The 14,285-nt window shown below is 51.5% G+C and overlaps 4 protein-coding genes across 4 annotated transcripts; 2 read left to right on the plus strand and 2 right to left on the minus strand.

The window, feature by feature from the left end:
- Positions 1–7: 7 nt before the first annotated feature.
- Positions 8–4,549, minus strand: cdc17 (ATP-dependent DNA ligase Cdc17; the record flags this gene model as incomplete). Its single annotated transcript, XM_064868643.1, has 4 exons — positions 8–2,552; positions 3,577–4,171; positions 4,224–4,419; positions 4,472–4,549. The coding sequence occupies 4 exons, from the start codon at positions 4,547–4,549 to the stop codon at positions 8–10; spliced, it is 3,414 nt and encodes a 1,137-aa protein (XP_064734140.1).
- Positions 4,550–6,974: 2,425 nt separating this feature from the next.
- On the minus strand, positions 6,975–7,742 carry PMZ80_000190 (uncharacterized protein; the record flags this gene model as incomplete). The annotated part of the gene is made up of 1 exon (XM_064868644.1): positions 6,975–7,742. The coding sequence occupies one exon, from the start codon at positions 7,740–7,742 to the stop codon at positions 6,975–6,977; it is 768 nt and encodes a 255-aa protein (XP_064734141.1).
- Positions 7,743–8,778: 1,036 nt separating this feature from the next.
- On the plus strand, positions 8,779–10,757 carry PMZ80_000191 (uncharacterized protein; the record flags this gene model as incomplete). The annotated part of the gene is made up of 3 exons (XM_064868645.1): positions 8,779–8,983; positions 9,141–9,661; positions 9,828–10,757. 3 exons carry the CDS (start codon positions 8,779–8,781, stop codon positions 10,755–10,757), a joined length of 1,656 nt encoding a protein of 551 aa, XP_064734142.1.
- Positions 10,758–12,246: 1,489 nt separating this feature from the next.
- Positions 12,247–13,691, plus strand: PMZ80_000192 (uncharacterized protein; the record flags this gene model as incomplete). The annotated part of the gene is made up of 3 exons (XM_064868646.1): positions 12,247–12,512; positions 12,564–13,392; positions 13,449–13,691. The coding sequence occupies 3 exons, from the start codon at positions 12,247–12,249 to the stop codon at positions 13,689–13,691; spliced, it is 1,338 nt and encodes a 445-aa protein (XP_064734143.1).
- Positions 13,692–14,285: the final 594 nt, after the last annotated feature.

Genomic DNA, 14,285 nt, shown 5'->3' on the forward strand with positions numbered 1-14,285 from the left:
TGACCGGCTAATACTCGAAATCGTCGTCGATGCCTTTGCCCGCGTTCTCCTTGTTGATCACATCCTGATTCTTGTACATCTCTACAATAGCGCTCGAAGTGGTAGCGTCCTCAGGCTTCTTGTCATCCCGCCGTTGAATGAATCTCGGAAACCGCAGACTGATACCTTGGCCCATCTCGTCGATAGCGGCTCGATACCGTGGGCTCAATGTCAGATCTGCTGTTTTGACCTCCCAGACATATTTCGACTCAAACCAGACGTCTGGCTGATGTGCTGCTATAGTCGAATGATTGTAGAAGGGCTTTGGTTTCTCAATGACGATTTCAGAGAGCTGATCATAGAGTTCTTCCAGAATTGCCTCGCTGAAACCAGTACCAATGTTGCATACCGTCTCGAAGTTTTGCGTTTTGGGATTGTAAGCTGCAAGCATGAACGCACCGTACCAGTTGGTTCGTTTGCCTTTGCCATAGTAGGCTCCGAGCACAACAAGGTCGATGGAATCCCCGACTCCTGATAGGTAATCCTTTTTCACCTTCAACCAGTTTCTGGACCGTTTTGAAGGCTCATACCCTGATTCTTCTGTATCGAGCATCTTCACCATGAGCCCCTCACAAGATGCTTTGACGGACTCATCAAGCAGCGTCTGTATCTCTTCGATCTCTCTCGTATCACCGTACTGAGCAAATGCGAACTCACCCTCGACAGGTGTGAAAGCCTCGTGCAGCAGTTCTCGTCGTTCACGGAGGGTCTTCTTGACCAAAGCTTCGCCATTGTAGAACAAGAAGTCGAAAGCGAAAACACAAACTTTGACAGTGATATCCGATGTCTTGACGTCTTTGCGTTTCCGTGTCATCAGCTGCTGGAAAGGCAGGACTTTCTTGGCCTTTGGATCCCATGCCACAGCTTCACAATCCAGCACAAAACTTTTCGTTTCTGGTTTGATCCAAGTGTTCAGCTTCTCAAGAATATCTGGATATTTCTTTGAAAGGTCTTCCGAATTCCGGGAGAAGACAGCAGCAAGACCTTTGAATAATTTGGGGTCTTTTTGTAGGGTGTCCTTAGCTGCAGGGTACTCCGATTGTTCTTCAGGCGCGACATAATGTATCTGAGCTCTCTCACCATCGTATTTGTACTCACATGTAAAGTCCTTGCCCTCGAAGCGATCGAGCACTTCTGTAATCGATTTTGTTGGCTTGGCCAACATAGGCTTGAGCGGCACACCAGGTTGTAGTTTACAGCTATCGTGGAGGTTGAGGATGCCATGCTCAAGCATAGCGGGTATGATGACCTCGTAGGATGGCAGCTCGCTGTAGACAAGCTTCAGCGCTGCTTCACCTTTTGCCAGCTGGTCAGTGCTGACTGTCTTGTTTTTCTTTGCAGCTTCATGAGTAGTCACGGCCTGAGAAAGAGCGATGATGACTGTCTTTTCGGCCAGACCTAATCGAAGCTTGCCTTCTAGAAAGCGTACGAGAAATTTGGCCTCTGATGGGCCACCTTTGTCTTTTTCAGTGTCGACCGTTTTGCTAGCTGCTGAAACATCGGCAGATGCCATAAGCTTGTTGATGGCCTTGACCTTCTGATCCTGGGACCCATGACCTTCCATCTTCGCGATTGCTAGGAGCCCTTCGTGTACACCACGTACGGTCAATGGCTTAGGTTTGAACATTTGACCTTGCTTAGACTTGCTCTTAGCTGCCACCAGCCCGAGATCGCCAGTCTTACGATGATCCTCCTTGATGACTGCTAGCGACCGTCCAGAACTCTCGCCGATAGCTTTCATGATCAAAGATTCTCCGATACCGAGCTCGATGCCGGCGTAGTCAGCTGCAAGCTTGTTCAGCATAAGCTGGACCGTTGGCAGTAAGTCATTTGGTGTTAGTCGAAGCACTTGCTGCAGGAATTGTGAGCAATAAGCAGTGATTTGCAGTCGTTTCGTGGTCAACTCGATCAGAGAGAACGTCGTACAGAGAGCAGCATAGGGTACTGGGTCACCAGCTTTCCAGTCGGGGTATGGGTCCTTTCCAGAAGTCTTGATAGTAGCTTGCACCTTAGCAACCTTCTTCTTGTCGACTTGGTTCTCTTCCTGCTCGCTCAGAGACTCGTCGGCATCTGCTTCGGACGCAGTGTCATCTTGTTCCATATCTACGTCCGCTTTGCTCACTGGAGCTGGTGAAGGTTTCTTCGTCGTTTGAGCTTTTGGACTGGACCTTTTCGCAGCTTTTCGTGGAGCGGGCTGTTCCGATGTAGTTTTCCTTTTCTTCGATGCGGGCTTCACATCTTCCTCATCCTCGTCCGCCTCAGGTGGAGACGACCTCTTGTGCCTGCTGCTTTCTTGGTCCGATTCTGGCTCCTTTGACTGGTCCTTCGAAGCGGAACGTCTTTTAGAGCTAGGTCTCTCATCCTTCGAATCGACACCCGATCCTGCATTTACCGAGTCGGTTTCTGTAGTTGTCTCTTTCTTCGCAGCCTTCTTCTTGTCTGGTCGTCCATTGAAGGAGAGTGTTGACTGCTGAGCCTTAGTTTTCTCATTAGACTTGTTCCCAACAAACTTCCTACCAAGACGTCAGCATTTGGCGAACTCGAATGGCCTCGTACATACTTCAACGTTGACTGCCGCCCTTGAGCCATCGTCCAAGGCTGTTGCAGATACTGGCTATAGCTGCAGCTTTGGACCGTGCTGCTTGGGAGGCTTGTAGCTCGTGATTGATGATTTCGTGGTAATGGACGTGCAAAGCACAAAAGTTTGACAGCCAGACTCTGTGTGCTTCTTCCACGAAATGACGGAGTCAGAGTCATGGGCTATGCTACAGCGAAGGGACATATCATATCATTTCGAGTCGCGCCTTCCCTCGATATATGAAGTCGCGTCCGCACGCGTCAATGGTCTCCAACCCGCGCTATCTGGTACTATGATCTCACCGTTGTCTGCCTGTTCTGCCTGATCTTCCAGGCAATTAGAGGTCAGCCTGTCGAGCCTGAAAGTGCTCGCAGATCGAGCAACGTGCAGCCTACAAAAACTTCTAGCCTTTCTGGGTGGTGTGCTACGAAAATGCCGGTGCATGAATTGATAGTAGGGCCGGCGAAGCGTCTATCACGACTGGGCGAGGAAGAAATTTCGTGCCTCTATACGACATGCCCACGAACAGATGCCTTCGAACAACGCATACAGCAGTGCTTCGACTTCGGTATGATCAGGCACGTGTCAGGTCAGCATCAGATACCTATACTAGTTCTGGCATCGCGATATCGACCGTACACGATATGAAGAGTCAAAAGAACAAGTATTGGCATGAATGAAATTATTTTCAGCTCTAAGCATATTAGCTAGGTGGGCTCAACGCCGGTCGTATCCTTGGGGTATCCTCATAAGCCATGAACCGCCTGAACATCAAGATGCAACATCGTCTTTCAAGCCAGTCTGTGATATAGCATTGCCACAAAGCGATTGCCGACAGCGAGGGTCTGCGCACGGCTTTGCTGGATGACTCTACTTGACGTCAGGTCGTGAAAGTGATTAGATGCAATGCTGGGTATCATATGTACTGAGAAGTCGACTCGTCTTTCGTTGTTGCTTACAGAAGCATAACAGCTGCAAGACCTGCGAGGCCCACGACACCATTGGCAGCCATCGTGGCCATTGGAGCACCACCAGCAGCGGATGAAGCAGTCTCGGAAGCTCCACTGGCAGCACTTGATGCACCAGATGAAACGCTGGAAGCAGCATTGCTGGCAGATTCGGACGCAGATGAGACAGCGCTGGATGCAGATTCCGAGACAGATGAGGCAGCATCCGAGGCGGAGGACATGGCAGAAGAAGCTCCTGCAGACATGCTGCTCATAACAGAGGACGCAGCATCACTGGCGCTTGAGAGACCACTTGCGGCTGAGCTAGCGGCGCCGGTGATTGTGCTTGTGATAACGCTGCCACCAGATTGGGTGATCTGTGTAATGACGCCAAAGATGGTGGGGCCGGTAGGAGAGACGAGAGTGGTGAATGTGCTGCCGTCAGTTGTAATGGTCGAAGAGACTCCTTCTGTCAAGATTGCTGAATTGGTCGCTGCACCAGCTGCGCCACTAACACTAGCTGAAGCGTCGGAACTAGCACTGGAGGCGCTCGAGAGGGCTGAGGAAACAGCGGCGGTAGCAGGAAGGGATGAACCTGAAGCAGAGCCTTATCAAACGTTAGTTTGGTCCAGCGAGAACAGTACAGCGGTGTAACTCACCAGCAGAAGCAACAGCACCGCAGTATTGTACAACATAGGCCTGCACACCACTAAGGTCGGTGCCAGGTGGGCATGATTGACTGCTGCAGTCGGCAACACCGAAGCCGAAGTTTGGGTTAGCGCAGAGGCATTGAGCGGTTGACTGTTGGCATCCCAGCGATGGAGACAAGTTAAGCATGTTGCTGATACAGTTTTGCTGTCTTGCTATTAGCTTCGCCGCATAGATTTAGAAGAATGCGAGAACTTACAACGCATGGTGGCTGTGTAGCCAGGTCTTGAGCCTGGACAGCAACGATGAGAGCTGCGACTGCGATGTAGGACTTCATTTTGCTTGTCTTGAGGGTATAGAGGTGGTATGCTCTAAGTACGATGTTCGAATAAGTCTATTAGGGTGTTTGGAGCTGAAGGTTGAGTGGAAGACGAGCGGTTGTGTGCTTTGACCAGGCTTGATATGAGAAGTGAAGTAAGAGTTGAAGACGGGTGGTGCAGGAGGTTGGTGCATTAATATCAGGAAATTGAAAACTTGCTAATTCAGGTACGACGCAACTACTCAGTACAAGCTTAGGATCCTAGGCAGGTACGCCGCACTAGCGCTGTTTTCCCGCGACTTCAATCCCGTCACGGCCGCGCCCACTTGCAACGGCAAGAGCTTGCGAACAGATGGCAAGGACCAGCTAATCACCCACTACATCGAATAGCTGCGAGTCAAACACATAGCGCAGGGGAGGGCCTCCCGATATGCTTTGACTTCCTGGGTACATTAGTGTCATCGTGGCTTCTGCGCTTATCTCATCCGCCTATCATCTCCCATCTCCTCACTTCCAATTTGTGACGTGAAGCTTCTGCCCGAGATTGGACAACCCTTAGACAATCAGATCTGCTTAACACAAATTGGACAGATTCAAACGGATATCTGCAGGCTGTGTGCATGATGTGAAGGGCCACGTTGTGCACCAGCCACCTTGTACCATCCTACTCAATTCATCAGCCGACATGGCCAGGCACATGTGCAGAAACAAGAAACCTTCGGTCATGGTGGGTATCGTCCGCCTGCATTTCCATCTCTCTCGGTTGGAAGCGAACCTGACGATCAAGGCCGTTTCATAGGCTAGTAGGCCAAGCCTTTTGGTGGCACCAACTTGCAAGGTTTCTTTCCGAGACGGCTCGACTCACCCAGCTGAACGTGCGATTGGCCGGGCAACTTGCTGTAACAAGTAATGTAGCAGAATGGCCAATAGACCATTGCGCCTTTCAAAAAGCCTTCCAGCATCGGCCAGAGGTGCAAGGCGATTCCTCGACTACTCGAGTACCTGGGTTGGAGATCGGCTGAACGTTGTCATCTGCTATGTGCTGGCAGCGTCCATAATGACGCAGGGTTCAGCTTTTGGTAGTACACAAACGCGTGCAACTGTCAACATTGAAGAGTTGGCATCACAAACCCTGGGTGTTTCAGTGAACGCAACATCTCTCCCCAGATTGGTACGCTTGCCTCGTCTACTTCTACAACAGCAAGGGAAGACGGCGAAGAAACTTGCTTCCATGAAAGAGCCCCATCCTTAGGCGAGCATTGCCATGTTCTGTACATTGCATCCAACCGCCAGCGCGTAAGAGTACAGATACGTTTGCGCGACGTGGCGTACTTGCTTTCTCTTAGTGATGGTGTGTTGTCTCAGCTGTTGTGATCGAATGCGCTGAGCGCTGTGATCACTTTTCGCAGCGACCGCAAAAAGACCGCAGCTACAAAGTTCCAGAAAAAAGTTATCCTTTTCGGCAACCTAAACCACTGGCATGCCAGATGATGCAGAGGAGACCCCCACAATGAGGTCTGAGAGACTCCAGAATGATGTAAGCTTGGCGGTTCTAGCTTCGTTAATTTAGCGAACTATCCGAATTGGATCATCACAACATGATTGTGATGTCAGTCGGCTCGACCGCGTCCTTGCGGCCTCTGTGAACTCACCTCGTCGCCGACGAACAGATTCGGAGGAATGTATCTCTAGCATCAGATACAGGTCTACCCCAGGTACACCAACAGTGCACACCACTGTTCACGGTAGGTAGGACTCAGAAGTCAAGACAAGCTGCAACTGGCATTATCGACGCGTCCAGACCTGCGACCACTTTCCACTTGTGGCTGTGGCTCGAGCCTGTCAAATCTCGGTTACCACCGACCTTAACTTTCGAATCATTGATTCTCATCCCCAGTTGTGGCTGTGTTGTTCTTTACTCCCCACGTGGTACGCTGTACGGCGTAGCGACAGTTTAGTAGGTTGGACGCGCTTCTCATGCCACGAGGTCGATGCAAACAAACGTGCAGAATGGGCGGCAAGGATTCATCTCCCACAGGAGCTGCACACCAAGCACTAGCTGTTTTCAAACGACTACAGTAAAGGATGTGAAAGTTTCGTGGTTCTCCAGCACGTTCACAGGAGTGCCTGCTTGAAGCACCAACTTATGCAGTCAAGCTTTGATCTGATAGATGCAGTTGCGCACATCCACAAGGACGACGAACCTTGAACTTAATTGTTCCCTTTTCCCCCGGTGGTCAAGCGTATCTGATACCAGCGATACAAGTATGACACGGACAGCTCTCATCGTTGAAGATGACAAAGAACTGCGCTTGCGCATAGGAGCAGATATTGATTGCGATGGCGCCTCTTTTTTTTCAGTCAAACCCAAGGTACTCAAGCCGTCATTCTTTCTCCGAACGGTTTCTGGAGTTACATATTCATGGTAGATACTGGACTTGAATCATGGAGCAATAACTGCTTGCAGGCAAGGACCACTCAACTTTGCTGCCGCGTCAAAGGCAGCATCGAACTGATTCAACGAAAAGATACCCACCGTCTCGATGCCGCCTGCCTTGCCCAGCTTTAGGTACCCGCTTTCAACAAGTTTGATCATTACACGCATATCCTCCTTCGTGTACATCCACTTGCCCTTGACAGTCAGATCCTGAAGCATGATGGTCTGTGTGAGTAGGGACAGCCCTTCGTGCGCACCCATCAAGCTCACCCTGCCCCCACGCCTCAGCGCCTGGATGCAGCTTTTGAAGTGCGTGCTTTTGGCCGCTTTTCCTGGTGAGATATCAAAGAATACGTCAGCTAGCCCGTCCTTGGTCAGCTCTTCGATGTCCAAGGCCACGTCCCCTGTGTTTTGGACAATGCGAAGCCTGTCCTCAGAGCTGAAGGTTCTCAATCTCTCCAGAGCTTCCATGTTCCGACCCATGGCAACAACTCGTACTCCTATGGCTAGCGCGGCCACTACCGCCGCACTGCCGAAGGAGCCGGTAGCCGGTGTTATGATGACCTTCTCTCCAGCTCTGACGTCCACCTCTCGTAGTCCACCAAAAGGAATCGATAATGTCCAGAGATATACCAAATCTTCCATGGTATAACCCATGCCACCATCAGCGAGACTACCCAGCAGACGTGCCTCATCTATTGGGAAACAGTTCTCCAGCGGCAACTTGGCATACTCGGCATAAGTGCCATCGCGCCACGCCTTTTCCATGAGCATATTGCTACTGGGCGTGAAGCCGGCAGATAGGCCGTGCAAGATCAGCGACGTTGTATCGTCACGGCCATGAATATAGCTGTCGAAGTAAACAAGTTGGCCTGGCTTGAGCCTGGTGGCGTCTGGCCCAACGGCCGCGACGCGACCAACCGCAGATGAGCCCGGTACGAAAGGTATGGGATAGAGGTAAGGCTTTTTGCCGCTGTACACTCTTTCAGCATAAGTCAGGACGGCCGGCTGCAAGAATGCGGACCACTGCACTACCGGGCTCGGCCTGCGGTGTTGCCTGCTCCACAACTGACATATCGTACGGGTCACTTGTGGAGTGGAGGACAAGTGCCCGGTGTTTGGGAGGAATGAATGAAGACGCTGATGTTACCATGTCGGGTGATATCGATGCAATGCTTTCAGAAGTCACAATTTGACGAACAGGCTGGAGTGGTGATGAACAAGGTAAGAGATCAATAGGACAATGATGTGGAAGCAGTTTGAGGTTGTCGTTCTGCTGAGGGGAGATAACATTGTCAAAGGGCAAAACAATCTCTATATGAAGGGATGGCTGTGTACTGATCCTCAGCAGTCGATACATCTGTATTCATATCCTGTTTCGGGCTCGGGCGTGAAACACTAACAAGGGTCACCGATTAAAACTGATTGTCCGACCTAGTACGAAATAACGTCCGACCGAGCCATCATCTAGGAACCATTGCGTTATCCTGTTGGTAGAACCTCTCTGAACTGGATCATATCACTTGGGCCTTTTCTCCCTCAACGGAGCACACGCACAGAAATGAACATCAAGCCTGAGCCTTCGTCGGCCCAAACTGACGGACACTCCGATCCCGAGTTTGAGCAGTAAGCACCTTTGGCAACTGTCTCTTCTCAGAACAACGACACAGTTTCCCGTTCTTGCCACGCTTGCAACCGCAAGAAGGTCCGATGTGACAAGAAAAGGCCATGTTCCTCGTGCACGCGGTCTGGCAAGCCGTGCTCTTACCCACCGAGCGGTCCGCGGATACGGCGATCGAATAAGTCCATCATGGCGGAAATGGCCTCCCGTATTTCCAACCTTGAGAAAGCTCTTGCCAAGGCAACGGATGAACAGAAGACCAGCCGGTCTGGTTCAACCAGTCACATTTCCGAAGTCACGAATACGTCCACGGAACAGCCAGCAAGCATTTCGCTTTCCGGTGACTTGAGTAAGGGTCCCGGAGAGGATACCCTTGTTCAGAAGGGGTCGTCAAGTCAGTACTTAATGAAGTCCTTTGGTCCAAAGCTATAGGGGAGGTCAGTTTCATCCACTTCGGCACTGGCGTGGAATTGATGGCCACCTGAGTTTCTAACAACCGGTATAGGAACGAAATATCGAGTCTGTATTGACGACGCCGCTGACGACAAAAGACTCACTGTACCCGCGTGTATCTCCATTCGATGCTTCGGGCCTCTTCTCCAGTCCCATTGTCTCACAGCCACCCTCAAGTTTCCATCCGCCTAAAGCATCGGCTGTAAAACTATGGAACATTGACGTGAACAATGTGGACGGCTGCACCGGGCTGAAGTTCTTGCGCCTTCCCACCGATGAGCTCCAAGTCTACTCCACCATTGACGATCCAGTATCAGCGTCCTTAGAGAACCTCGTCCTATGCCTAGCCATTTACTTTGCCGCAACGGTCTCTCAAAACGATGGAGAAGCCCAGGCAAAGCTAGGACAGGATAAATGCGCTCATCTACTCAACTTCAAGGTCGGTGTAGAGCAGGCTTTCGCCCATGGAGACTTCCTAGACCGTCCAACGCTGACTGGACTTCACGCGTTAGCAGTCTACCTCGTACGTCCACTCTCCGCTACCCCCACTGCTCCAGTCCAGTCCAGCACAACTCTAATCCTCCCTAGTCCGCCCTTCGCGCCCACAACCATGGCAAAGGTATCTGGATTCTAAACGGCCTCGCAATTCGCATAGCAGAATCTCTAGGCATCCATCGCGACGGAACGCGCCTAAATCTCCCCCCATTCGAGTCTGAAATCCGCCGTCGCCTCTGGTGGCACTACTCAGCTGCGACGGACGTGCAGGCGAAGACTATGGCCTAGAGAACACCAACGGCCACACACTACTTTCCACTGCCAACCTTCCCCTTAACATCGACGACGTAGACATCTACCCCAGCATGACCGACCTACCCTCCGCGAAAAAGGGATGGACAGCCATGACGTTCTCCCTAGTCAACATCGAGCTCGTCAAATGCATGCAGAGACTAGCGTCCATTGCCAATGCCACCACTTGCTCGACCCCAACCAGCGAAGTCACCCGAGCGAAAATCATCGCCGAGACCAGAGCAACCATCGAGACCCGCCTATCCCACTGCAACACCATCATCCCCCAACACCATCTAACGCTCCACTGCTCGCGCTTTCTCCTCCGAAAACCCGACTTCATCACGCGCCAACGATACGAGCTACTCCATCAACGCCATCCCACTTCCCAGCCATCAGCACACTTCACATCCGAATCCTCCCTCGTCGAGGCCCGCCTCACCACCACCCCCCATGACCCCCTAATATCCCAATTCGCCTGGGCTCGAAAAGCATATCCGCAGTGGCACATCACGCTGTATATCCTCTGGCGTCTATGCATTAAGCCTGAGGGGCCTAGTGTTGAACGGGCGTTGCGAGCAATCGAGACGCTATTCGCTAGCCATGACTGGCAAGTGCTCAGCTCGGGATTTGGACCTAAGAAGGCGGTGCTGGCCGCACTGAGGAGCAAAGCTTTGGCTGTAAGGGCGGAGATTCAGATGCCAAATACGAGGGACGACCCAAACCATAGCGGTGGTGAGGTGGAGGTCGAGATGCGTAGAGATCCATCTGGGTCTGCGATCGGGAGTGTCCCTATATGTCTACTAGGAGATATGAGCAGTGGTGAGCTTGGTATTGATATCGACAGTGATGAGTGGCCGAACTGGGAGATGTTGGCTCAGGCCTTCCAGCCTGATGGGCAGGCATTTCCTGGTGGCTTCTGGCAGTGAATATCAAATATGGTCAAGCCACTAAATAAGCGGAAGAGCTTGCGGCGCTGGGTTGCTAGGGCCTAAGACGAACACAAAGGAAGACGCGAGGGAGCCGACAGACGTGAGGAGTGCCATATTGTCCGCTGGACCATCGTGCGCATCCCAAAAAGAGCCGACAGCGCCTACACCGACAAACAACGACTCGACTACTACACCAACTTGAAGCCGCATGACCTCTACTACGATATGCGGCCTCAAACGTGATCACAGCGACAATACACCCAGCAATCTCAACCGCCAGAGAAACCGTAGTCCAGCTCTCCGACTTGAGAAGGACCAGGTAGAAGTGCCTACCAAGTGAAAGGAAAGCTTTGCTGGTGGTGCTCTACGTGGAAAACGCGCTCACCAGAAAGAGCTAGCGCATCTCGAAAGTCGCGTCGTCTTCGCGTCAGGAGCCTGCTCTTTCCTCTTCTAGGTACTTTCTTCAATCAGCCACTGCAACATCACTTGCTTGGTTCTCAAGTCCGATCAACATTACCAGAGGAAAATACTGGGTCTGACCATCTATAATCGTGCGTCAGGCTGCTTATTCACACTAGTGCAATGCGAGGTCTGTGGGACGCTCGAACCATCAGCGCAGTGGAAGACTACAAGGCCTGGTGGACGCTGAGCAGGTAAAGACACCCACACGACTGATATCGCCGAGATGGCGACGTATTATGAAGATGAATGGAAGACGTATGATGAGCTCACATGACACATGGAGCTTGAGATGCGATGTAGCAAGTGGAAGGCGCCACGGGACTTTCATGGGTATTGTCAATGCGACAGAAGCCATTCACAGCTCGCCAGCCTGAAGACGTATGGGGGTTGAGCACCTATTGCTGTGGCAAAATCAACATATATGGGTCCCGCTCACCTCGTATCTGCTCCGTATGCTGGGGGTTTTACTTCTTGGCAATGCGGAGAATCTTTCTATCGTACCGTCCACTGCTTATGGGGCGTTGTCGAGCGGACGCTGCAGTTGCTGGATTGCAAACAATATGCTGACCGAAGCGCAGTGTCAATTTCCTGTGCAAGCGGCCATTAGGCTGAAAGCATGCTATTCTGCCGTTGCAAGCGAAATGCGGAGAGGCAGCTTGAGCTACCCCAGACTTCAGCACGCTCCAATCCGCTGATCTTCAGGCACATTGTTGCTCATTCTTGCTTCCATGCATATGAAGATGCTTCCCGAGCGGGTTACCGAGACCGTTATGCATAAGCAACCATGCAAGCTTGCTTGGCAAGTATCGGCAAGCTTGATTTGAGGAGAATTACTTTCCAACCATCCCAGATACCACGGCGTTCGTTCCGATGATCAGCCAGAAGCTCATTGTCGCTTAGGATCATCGTCTGCTGGTATTGGAGATTGAGCTTTCGCCAGACACAATATCTAGGAAGTCTTTCTGGAGATGGAACCTCTCTCACGACTACCTTCGTCGTCTTCACCTCAATGCAGATTGCAACCATGAGGACCGTCCTTGCCACTACCCTTCTACTGGCGATCACAGCCAAAGTCAATGCCAAGTCTTGCACCGTTCAGTCCTCGAACGGCAGATCCGATGACTCCCCAGCCATAGCTCAGGCACTATCGGAATGTGCTGAGGACTCGGTCATTACCTTCTCTGAAGGTGTTGATTACAATGTCTTCAATCCTGTCAAGGCCAACCTGTCCAACGTGACTATCCAGATGCAAGGAAATCTTCACCTGTCTCAGAACATCACCCACATGCAGTAAGCTGGAATATTCGGTTGTCGCCTGACACAATTAACGTTGTCATACAGATCCATCGTCAATGCCTCAGCAAACACAAATGCTACCTCACTTTACTGGTTCGACTTCAAGGGACAAGGCATCAACTGGATAGGCAGCACCAACATCACCACCGGCTGGATCGAATGCTACGGTCAAGCCTGGTGGGACACCAATCCGCCGAACGGCACAGGCGCCATCGCCAGACCTCACCTAATGCACTACAACACCAGCAACGCAATCATGCAAAACATGAAAATCCACAACACAATCGCATGGGGCGTCGTAGTAAACGGCGAGAACCTCACAATCAGCGACACATTCATCGACATCTACTCGAACTCCTCCGGTTTCCCGTTCAACACCGACGGCTTCAACGTCAAAGGCAACAACATCTCCATCCTCGACAGCACCATCTTCAACGGCGATGACGCAATAGCGGTCCAATCAGGCTCCTACAACATCCTCTTCAAAGGCGGCACAATCGGCTATGCCTCCCATGGCCTTAGCATCGGTAGCCTCGGGCAAGACCAATCTAAATTCGCAGAGGTCGAAAACGTTACCTTCGACGATATCACGGTTGTCGATGCGGTATATGCCGCTCGATTCAAGTCCTGGATCGGTGGACAGGGGCTAGCGAGGAATCTCACCTGGAAGAATATTCGTTGTTTCAACGTTAGTTTCCCAATGTTCGTCACGCAGTCATATTTCAATCAGGGTTCCGCGCAGACGCAGATAGAGAGTGGAAGTACGACTGTTAGACCCAACAATGCTAGCGTGGTCATGGAGAACTTCAATTGGGTCAATTTCACGGGCACGATTAATTCTTACATGCCGGGTGATGGCAGTTGCGTTACTGATGTAAGTCCTTTCTCTGAGTGTGCTCCGTGACCAATGCGTTGCTAACAGCGCCCAAGCCATGCTGGTACGACGCCGGCTTCCCAGACCTAAAGCACAACGAGGCAATTATCGTCGAGTGTAACACGAATACATCGTGCTCGGACTTCAACTTCGAGAATATCCAGCTGAGCCCGCAGAATCGGCTTGAGCCGAGCGTTATCTGCCTTAATGCGACTGCGGAGTTGAATCCTCAGCTGGGATTGGAGGTTGATCAGGATGGGTATTGTGTCAATGCGACGTACGTGCCCGTGTCAAGCTGATTCTGGGGTCTGTGTGGGGGACAGTCCTTTATCAGCCACATGTCTTCTAGAATCGAAGTTCGAGGTCGTGGTTCGGAATGTAGCGACGAAGCATCTTCCACGCGCAAAACTCGATGCTGATCTCGTGGTGAGCGGGCTCTATGCTCGTGGGACCAGCCACCATCCACTGCAGGCCCTTCTAAAATCAAAGGAAGAGCACGACACAAGACATGTCAGATGTGTCATCCTCCCCGTTTCTGTTCTGTTCTGTTCCTTGGCACATCTCCACACCATTGAATGTGTCTTAACCACAGGGAAAACCAAAATGGGCTCTCCAGAGTCTACACATCTCTTCTCCAGCTCCATGCCTTCCCTCCCTTCGCCAACCCCTATTTTCATACAAATGCCATCAAAACCTTCATCAGCGTCGAAACCCTGTCCATGCTCCACACCCTCGGCATTTCCGCCCCAATCGCATCGAACAACATCATTCTCCCCAGCGACGTGCTTTTTTCCCTACCTGCGCCCCCACCCCGTGATATAACGTCCACGACTGGGCGTCTGAACAGGAAGATTGATGCGGCTAAAGCGATTGATGCTCTGAATGGTTCAAAT

This window comes from Knufia obscura (genome assembly GCF_036327395.1).
Source record: "Knufia obscura strain CCFEE 5817 isolate CBS 148926 chromosome Unknown scaffold_1, whole genome shotgun sequence".
In the NCBI taxonomy this organism is placed as follows: Eukaryota; Fungi; Ascomycota; class Eurotiomycetes; order Chaetothyriales; family Trichomeriaceae; genus Knufia; species Knufia obscura.